This window comes from Engraulis encrasicolus, chromosome 24 (assembly GCF_034702125.1).
Source record: "Engraulis encrasicolus isolate BLACKSEA-1 chromosome 24, IST_EnEncr_1.0, whole genome shotgun sequence".
In the NCBI taxonomy this organism is placed as follows: domain Eukaryota; kingdom Metazoa; phylum Chordata; class Actinopteri; order Clupeiformes; family Engraulidae; genus Engraulis; species Engraulis encrasicolus.
This window is the reverse complement of record NC_085880.1, coordinates 48,921,146-48,931,145: the sequence shown is the minus strand read 5'-3', so window position 1 is coordinate 48,931,145 and position 10,000 is coordinate 48,921,146. Positions and strand designations below refer to the sequence as shown.

General features: G+C 48.4%; 1 protein-coding gene across 1 annotated transcript in view; it reads left to right on the top strand.

The window, feature by feature from the left end:
* Positions 1-10,000, top strand: part of wdr27 (WD repeat domain 27) — a 206,146-nt gene that overhangs the window by 64,992 nt on the left and 131,154 nt on the right. Inside the window, exon 18 of the mRNA XM_063191326.1 lies at positions 5,667-5,797. Within this exon, the coding sequence (XP_063047396.1) occupies positions 5,667-5,797 (131 nt within the window). The remainder of the gene's footprint in view (positions 1-5,666; positions 5,798-10,000) is intronic.

Here is a 10,000-nt window from a genome sequence, read left to right as displayed (position 1 = left end):
TTAAAAAGGCTGAGAACCAAACCCCATTTTATCTATCTATCTATCTATCTATCTATCTATCTATCTATCTATCTATCTATCTATCTATCTGTCTATCTGTCTATCTGTCTGTCTGTCTGTCTGTCTGTCTGTCTGTCTGTCTGTCTGTCTGTCTGTCTGTCTGTCTGCCTGTCTGCCTCATCAGACATGACAGCATGACAATCATGAAGTAACGAAGATGGTTGACAGTTCTTCTTATGTTCACTGTCCCTGGGTCGCTACAGTATGCTCAAAATTCATCATTTAAAGATTCTCCCATGGGAGACCATGCTCCCAGACCCCCCTAGTATGACTCAACACTATCCCCCAAAAACGCCACTGCACACCACACATTCGAACGCACCGCTGCAGCACACGCGCCGCTCCGTGCCACCGCGCCACGCCGCACCTTTCTCACCTTTTTCACCCCTGACCCGTTTTCATGCCTGCTCTTCTCTTCTCTTCTCTTCTCTTCTCTTCTCTTCTCTTCTCTTCTCTTCTCTTCTCTTCTCTTCTCTTCTCTTCTCTTCTCTTCTCTTCTCTACTCTTTTCCTCTCTCCTCTGTTCTTCTCTTCTCCTCTCCTCTCCTCTCCTCTCTATTCTCATCTCCTCTCCTCTATCCCCCTCTCCTCTACTCTCCTCTCCTCTCTTGTCCTCTCCTCCCCTCTCCTCTCCTCTCCTCTCCTCTCCTCTCCTCTCCTCTCCTCTCCTCTCCTCTATCCCCCTCTCCTCTTCTCTCATCTCTTCTTCTCTCCTCTCCTCTCCTCTCCTCTCTTCTCCTCTCTTCTCCTCTCCTCTCTCCTCTCCTCTCCTCTCTCCTCTCCTCTCTTGTTCTCTCCTCTCCTCTCCTCTCCTCTCCTCTCCTCTCCTCACCTCGCCTCTCCTCTCATCTCCTCTATCACACTCGCCTCGCCTCTCCTCTCCTGTCCTCTCCTCTCCTCTCCTCTCCTCTATCCCACTATCCTCTCTTCTCTTCTCCTCTCCTCTCCTCTATCCCCCTCTCCTCTCCTCTCCTCTCCTCTCCTCTCCTCTCCTCTCCTCTAACCCCTTCTCCTCTCCCCAGCTCTCCTCTCCTCATCTCTCTCCTCTCACTCCTCTCCTCTCCTCTCCTCGTCTTTCTCCTCTCCTATCCACTACTCTCCTCTTCTCTCCTCTCCACATCTCTCCCCACCTCTCCTCTCCTCATCTCTCTCCTCTCATCTCCTCCTCTCTCTCCTCTCCTCACCTCTCCTCGTCTTTCTCCTCTCCTCTCCTCTCCTCTCCGCCTACCTTTCTCCTCCCCTCGCCTCCCCTCTCCTCTCTTCTCCTCTCCTCTCCTCTCCTCTCCTCTCCTCTCCTCTCCCCTTCTCTCCTCTCCTCTCCTCTCCTCTCCTCTCTCCTCTCCTCTCCTCTTCTCTCCTCTTCCTATCATCTCCTCTTCATCTCCTCTCCTCTGCTCTCCTCTCCTCAGCTCTGTCCTCTCCTTACCTTTCCTCTCCTCTCCTCCTCTCCTCTCCTCTCCTCTCCTCTCCTCTCTTCTCTTCTCCTCTCCTCTCTATCCTCCTCTCCTCTCCTCTCCTCTCCTCTCCTCTCCTTTCATCTCCTCTCCTCTCCTCTCTCCTCTCCTCTCCTCTCCTCTCCTCTCCTCTCTCCTCTCCTCTCCTCTCCTCTCCCGTCAGCAGGATTCTTTCATGAGTCTCTTTTTCCACTTGGGGGAAAAAAAATGAAAAAATCCTGCTGCAGTTTGAGACACTGTGTAAAGAGTCTGGGCCCATTTTAGAGAGGGGAGCAGGGGGTGTGATTTAGAAGAGCATAGGGGTAGAGCGGGGGGTGTAGCGAGCCAAAAGGGATGGGGATCTTTGAGAGATACATTTCAGAGGAGAGGTGGGTCTTGGAGTGTCCTCCGAATAGAAATTGGTCAATGCATTCAAATTAAAATAAAAAACACAGCTGAAAGACCAGGGCAAGAAATGACCATGGATACTCAACAATATTTTAAAAAGTAAAAGTGATGAGGTGTGGACTGCCTTCCTTTCCGAGATATGAGCCATTCTAATGGGGGCAGCGTTTGTTTACATTTTTAAAAAATGAAACATAGGCCAACTCCAAATATTTTCCCAAAAGGTACTGCTGTTTCCTAGTTGTCTGCTGATGTTTTATAACCTTTTGGATGTTTTTGGGAATAAATAAAAATGTTTTTTTTGAAATGTAAACAAAGAGCTGCCCCCATTACAATGACCAGGATCTCGGAAACGGCTGAAGAAGAAGAAAAAAAAATCTCAGGCACTGACAAGTCCAGGGTAGTGTGAGCATTACAACTGCACGTTGAAATTGACCAAACTGTCCCTTTAAGGCATTGGTAGCCACACAGGTGTTGCTTTAATAATATTCTGTTTTGTTTCTCGAGTGTTGTTGAGTAAGGATTTTGGCGATTGACTCTTTGTATGAATGCAGGAATGGAGAGATCCATCCAAAAAGATGAATGGATGGATGGATGGATGGATGGATGGATGGATGGATGGTGTCACGGACCAGACAGAAGAAGACCACAGTTGCGTCACGTTTGAGTGTTTATTTCATTTTCTGGGGAAAGGGAAGTGGGAGAGTCCAGGCGTCCAGGAGCCTGTGTGTGTGTGTGTGTGTGTGTGTGTGTGTGTGTGTGTGTGTGTGTGTGTGTGTGTGTGTGTGTGTGTGTGTGTGTGTGTGTGTGTGTGTGTGTGTGTGTGTGTGTGTGTGTCTGTGTCCAGTTACAGAGAAGCGTCGTAGAAGCTGGTGGTGGAGGGTCTGGAAGTCCTGGTGGGGGGAACACACACACACAACAGGGCAAATTAACCAGAGCAGAAGCACAGTTCAGGGCAAATTAACCAGAGCAGAAGCACAGTTCAGGGCAAATTAACCAGAGCAGAAGCACGGTTCAGGGCAAATTAACCAGAGCAGAAGCACAGTTCAGGGCAAATTAACCAGAGCAGAAGCACAGTTCAGGGCAATATCAAAATCGTTGTTGTATGGCAGAAGGCAGGTCAGATTTCCCGGGCTAGAGGATGGAGCAGGTGTCGAGGACAGAAGGCAGGTGGGTTTTAGCCAGGCCGTGCCCCACTAGTGACGCAACACCTTCGGCGTTGCAACTAGTCAGGTCAAGAGCAATGCAAGTACTTTCTGAGTTCCCGCAAATATGGGAACTCCTTTCACTTTGTCAGGAAGCAAACAACCATAAGCAAACCAAGGGAGGCAGGTCAACCGTGCCGTTTGGGAAAAATTGTTATGCTCTTGGTCAGACAAAGTCTCGAAGAGATTTGAACGTTGATGATAATCAGGCTAGGTTGGTTTTCAAGGACTGGAGATCAGGTCCGGGTTCGTCAACAGGAGTCAGAGTAGATTTGCCAGGGAACAGGAATCAGGAGAAAGTTCACAGACGGTCTGATGGAGAGAAACTGAAAACCAGAGCTTTATATACAGGGGTTAATGGCAGAGTGAATGTGGTGCAGCTGGCTGGCCAATGAGGAGGCAGAGTGAGAAGCAGGTGTAGCAATTAAGCAGAGCAGAGTAAGCAGGAGGGATAATTTGAAAGCACTAAGTAAGGGTTAACGTTCGGCGAGAAGGTCGCTACCGTGGAATAGCAGCACGACAGAAAGAATCTTTAGACCCCGACGCGGAGCGGAGTGGTCTTGTTCTCTCTGAAGTGCTGCTATTCCACAAAGCGACCGACTCGCCGAACGTTAACCCGCTTATTATATGGATATACTTAAATGATTCACACATGGCGGGGACATTTCTTTAGGCCTATTTAATGTTAAGTTTATTAGGCCCTATAGTTTTTCATGTCAAAAGATTGTAGCTGCGCAAAACAAAACAGTGCCGTTGTGGAACACCGCTAGGCAACAGCTAGGTAGCCAGGACAACAGGTGTTGTCTATCACAGCAGCTGATTAGAGTCTTGTTGAAAAGTCGCTTTAGCAGTAAAAAGTCTTGTTGCCATTGACAGCGGTCTGTTATAGACCAACCCGTCCGTTATCGAAAAATAACAGACGTGCGAACGTTGGGGAGCCCCGTTGAAATGAATGGAGCATTCGACCGATGACGTCACACTATATAATAAGTGCCAGTTAAGCGGAGTCAGGAGAGAGAGCATGCCAGATGCATGGATGGATGTACAGCAGGGCTATTCAATTAGAATTTCATCCGGGCCACATTTCAAAACCAAGAACTGCAGTCGGGCCACACATTTTCAGACATCACGACCACTGAAATGACACTTAAAATCAGTAGTCCACAAGCAAATTTTAAACATGTTCCTCTAACCTAAAACTTAACCACATTGAATGTGAATGTATAAGACAAGCAGAAGATTCACAAGCAAATAATGTGTTGTACTGCAGTAACAAAACTGAAATGTATACTGCTTCAGTTGGGGGCCACGTCTGGGCCGCATGTGGACTGCATCTGGGCCGCATGTGGCCCTCGGGCCCCCAATTGAATAGCCCTGCTGTACAGTATGCTGCTCTACAAAGGCAGAGTGCAGTCACGACATGTTTTGTCAAAATTGTGTTTATACTGAAAATGGTCTTCATAGCACCTCCTTTATCTTGTGCCAAAGCCTTGTGGTCCAAATGTGTCACGTTTCAGAGATATTGCTATGTCAAATCTGCAGTAACTACAATATCAAACCTAATGCCAAGTAGGCTTTGCAGACATTTTTAGATGCATCCTAGCATCTCTACAAGAGGGTATGTCCGTCCGTTGGTCTGTCTGTCTGTCGGTCGGTTCGTCTGAAACACATTCTTAATTGTAATTCCCCCCTATGTCCACAAGGCGGCAGTGCGTAGACGGACGCATCTTTGTCTGCCAGTCGGACTTGTCAGTTTCAGTGTTGGCGTTACTGCACTTTGACCTTTGCAGGGCTGTGTGGTGGTACACAAGATGGAGGTACATGTGGATGCAAACAGATGTGTGTGTGTGTCTCCTCAGTGTGGTGATGTCTGTGGGTCAGTGCATAATATCTCCTGTCCTTCTGTGTGTGTGTGTGTGTGTGTGTGTGTGTGTGTGTGTGTGTGTGTGTGTGTGTATGTCTGTGTGTGTGTGTGAGAGTGTGTGCATCTGTGCGTGTGTGTGTGTGTCCTCTCAGGGTAGTTATGTGTTGTGTGGGTCAGTGTGTAACATCTCCTGACATTGTGTGTGTGTGTGTGTGTGTCCTCTCAGGGTGGTGATGTGTGTGTGTGTGTGTGTGTGTGTCCTCTCAGGGTGGTGATGTCTTCTCTGGCTCGGTGTGCGCTGCTTAGGGTGGCGAAGTGTGTGTGTGTGTGTGTGTGTGTGTGTGTGTGTGTGTGTGTGTGTGTGTGTGTGTGTGTGTGTGTGTGTGTGTGTGTGTCTGTGTGTGTCCTCAGGGAGGTGATGTGTGTGTAAGTCCTCAGTGATGAGTGTGTGTGTGTGTCTCCTCTCAGGGTGGTGATGTCTTCGGTCCGGTGCGTGCTGCTCAGGGTAGTGATGTGTGTGTGTGTGTGTGTGCGTGTGTGTGTGTGTGTGTGTGTGTGCGTGTGCGTGTGTGTGTGTGTGTGTGTGTGTGTCTCCTCAGGGTGATGTCTTCGGGTCGGTGCGTGCTGCTCAGTTCTGTGTGTGTGTGTGTTTGTGTGTGTGTGTGTGTGTGTGTGTGTGTGTGTGTGTGTGTCTCCTCAGGATAGTGATGTCTTCGGTCCGGTGCGTGCTGCTCAGTTCTACTACCTGGACAAGTTCCTGCTGCTGGCTTCAGGCTCCTCCCTCCAGCTCCTCCTCTGTCACCTGGACAACAGTCGCCATGACGTCAAAAGGTACGAGTGGAACTGAGGAGATCCTGTGCTAGTAACGTGTTTGGTTGCAGTATCTAACGCGCGTAAAACTGACATGAACAACGGAAGTTGACGCGCTCATGAACGAATCGTGCCAGCGCACGTGTATCCTACAGAAAGCATACCGCAGGCTTTACAGTCGAGGACATAACCATATAGCCAACATCACGAGCAGATACAAAGTGCACAGGGAATATACAGAACAACATATGCAGATGCTGAGTCCAGTGTTGGGAAAGTTCATTTTGTACGTGAACTAGTTCAAGTTCACAGCTCTCAGAATGAACTAGTTCGTTCATAGTTCATATTTTTTTCAAAATGAACTAGTTCGTTCATAGTTCACATAATAAGTGAACTAGTTCATTTCAGTTCACCCCCCCCCCCCAAAAAAAATGTAACAAAAAAAAAATCAAAATTCAATGACAAAGCAGATATAAATGCTCCACATTATTTAATGGGTTAATTAGTGTTAACAAGGGCATTGCTGGATATAACAGTATTTTAGTTGTGCATTAGAGCAGCGGTTTATTATTATTAGTAGTAATAGAGAGTATAGTCCTTAACTGTGTTTTCTGCAGTGTTGGGAAAGTTAATTTTCTACTAGTTCATAGTTCAGTTCACAGCTCACCCCCCATGTTGAAAAAAGTGTAGGCCTAATTGATAAAGCCCATATTTAATTAGTTTTAACAATGATATTGTTAGATATTAGTCTACTGTATTTTAGTTTTGCATTAAGAGTGGTTTATCAGTAGGCCTAGTAGTCTTTACAGTGTTTGTTGTTTAGACACTGTGTGTGCTGAGCGATTTCACTTCTTTTCGATTACTGTATGGACTGGACTTAAAACGGATGGGTGGATTCTGTAACGTTTTCCTGCACTGTTGTTCTCTGTCTCATGCGCAAAATTTGCCATCCCGCAACATGCCAGTCGACAGATTTCTCTTGTTGTTGTTGGTGCTGCGCGCGGCGCATTTTAACTTAAATAGTGAAGCGAGAGCACTCCACACTTATTCCAAACGCCCTGAAGACGGTCGCTAGAGGCGTTAATCTAAAAAGTCACCGGGAAGTCAGAAAACTCGCACATTGCTGGCTGGTTGCTGTCCGCTCTGATTTTAAGTAGAGCTATGCCTGCTGTTTGCTTGGTCCCGCCTCTTTGCACGAGACGAAAGACAGTCTGAGAGAATGGTGTCTGACGCTGTCAGATACAATGGATTAGACATAATACTAGACTCTCTGGCACACGTGTTGAGTCACGGTATCTGCAGGAATATTAATGAAATCTGGTAACTACGGAATGAACGGAATGATGAATTAATGAACGTGTCGTTCATGGGCTCCAGAATGAAGGCGTTCATAGTTCATTCATCATCTTGTAAATAGTGTACGTTCAGTTCACGTTCGCTCAAAATATGAACTCGTTCATGAACTTTCGTTCATTGACCGCGTTCGGGTGCAACAGTGGCTAAGTCAACACTCCAGTGAAAGGACCAGACCAATAGCTCAGCACTGCCAATACCAGAGATTCTTTAATAGAGATATGCCAACATAATAGGTTTCTATGGGCACCTAACGCGACCAGGTTCCGGTCTGCCTAAAGGGCCATGTCATAATGCTCCTACAATGAATAGAACAGTCCTTAGGTCTGCCTAGGTCTGCCTAAGGGGGGCATAATAGAACCAGGAAACAATGGGCCAATGGAACCTCTCTCTCTCTACTCTCTCTGCCGATACTGTATGAGGCTTCGGGAGGGAGGTCTACTAAGGTTCTACACCAGGGGTGAGGAACTGTTTTCCTTCGAGGGGCCACTTCAAATTCTTCCATCCCTCATCCCCATCCTCTACCCACTCCATCCCCATCCCCATCCTCTACCCACTCCATCCCCCATCCCCATCCTCTACCCACTCCATCCCCCATCCCCATCCTCTACCCACTCCATCCCCCATCCCCATCCTCTACCCACTCCATCCCTCATCCCCATCCTCTACCCACTCCATCCCTCATCCCCATCCTCTACCCACTCCATCCCCATCCCCATCCTCTACCCACTCCATCCCCCATCCCCATCCCCATCCTCTACCCACTCCATCCCTCATCCCCATCCTCTACCCACTCCATCCCCATCCCCATCCTCTACCCACTCCATCCCCCATCCCCATCCCCATCCTCTACCCACTCCATCCCACATCCCCCATCCCCATCCTCTACCCACTCCATCCCCATCCCCATCCTCTACCCACTCCATCCCCCATCCCCATCCTCTACCCACTCCATCCCACACAGTCCTCCTGGAAAGCTGAGCTGATATTTTCACTCTCACACACACACACACACACACACACACACACACACACACACACACACACACACACACACACACACACACACACACACACACACACACACACACACACACACACACACACACACAGCCTCTAGTTAACATATGATCCCCACATCCCCACACTCTTCCCTTGTATAAAACACCCATCTCTTGGACACTCACACGCGCGCACACACACACACAGACACACACACACACACACACACACACACACACACACACACACACACACACACACACACACACACACACACACACACACACACACACACACACACACACACACACACACACACACACCTCTTAGACACTCTACATTGTATGTATACACCACAGCAGATTACTTTAAACAAATCTATTCTTAGAGACGCAGAGAGTGGTAGTATAGAGATGAGGTGTGGAGAGAGAGATACAGAGAGGGAGAGAGATAGAGAGAGAGAGATACACAGAGAGAGATACAGAGAGAGAGAGAGAGAGAGATACAGAGAGAGATACAGAGAAAGAGAGATACAGTGAGATACAGACATACAGAGAGATACAGAGAGAGAGAGAGAGAGAGAGAGAGAGAGAGAGAGAGAGAGAGATACAGAGAGAGAGATAAAGAGAGAGAGACCTTTAAAAGCCTTTTATTAACACCATTCAGCCATCATTGGCACAGTACAGCCACTGCTCAAAAGCAGACCAACACCCCCCCTATATGTTCACAATCAGCTCCCCGTCCCCCCCAACCTCACACAACACCCGCCCCACACACCAAACGTTTGAAAATTTCTCCAAATCATTGACCAAGTGATAATACATGTATTCCACCTTGATGCGACTTTTCACCATTCCCAAGAAACCCTCTAAGGGGTCAACATACACCAGGTTCAGCATTTTCTGCTTGCGGGTCAGCCAAATGGCCAACTTTGCCATGCCTAATAGAAAATTTACCAGACAGACCTCCTTCTTGACATTCGCATTGTATTTAGGCCCACTAATAAACAGAGACTCTGAGAAGCCCTCCCCAAACCCTCCCAACACTCCCCTGAGCCACTGAAAAAGACCTCCTAGCCTCTCACAACTTAAAAACAAATGGGTTATAGTCTCCTCCTCCCCGCAGAATAGACAACCCCTCCCTGTTGCTGGATTAAGGTGTGCCACGTGTCTGTTCGTTGCTATAGCCCCATGAGCAAGCCTCCACTGTAGATCAGCTGTACGCTTCTCAATGGGAGGCTTGTACAGGGCCCGCCAACAACCTCTAGGTGGAAAGCCCAGCCCAAACACTTCTGACCACCTCCCTGCCCCAGCTCGGCCCAGCACCCTCTGGTGTCTCACTTTAACTGACACCGCATACAGTGCCTTTTTACTGAACTCGACAAATTCCCTTCTCCCTTGGGAGTCCAGGCAAACAAGTGTCTCTTCATGTGAGGTCTCCTCAAAAGCGGCAGAAACCTCAACCTTAGGAAACCTGTATGTCGCCTTCCACTGCGAACTAGCGACGCACGACGGGAGAGCCTCCCTCCAAGCCCCAGGAAGTGCACACCGGACCTCCTCAAGAATCCCCTCCAGGACTCTCAAGGAGCACATCCCGGTGACGCGCTGCAGCTGGCTTGCCGTCATCCATTCAGTTCCATCCCTCAGGTGCGCCAAAACGGTACATCCCATGGAAGACAGTCTGTTCCGGACACTTGCTGACGAAAAGAATCTGCTCCTCAGGCAGGGGTTGAAAAACAATGGCTCCCCCAGAAGCCATTCCGTCAAAGAGCTGTCCGTCCTCCGCACTTTGAAAGTCAAAACCCACGCTTTCAGCATGGAGTGGTACACTGCAGGGAGCGTGCCCCAGTGTTGTTCGTGTTCCCTCATT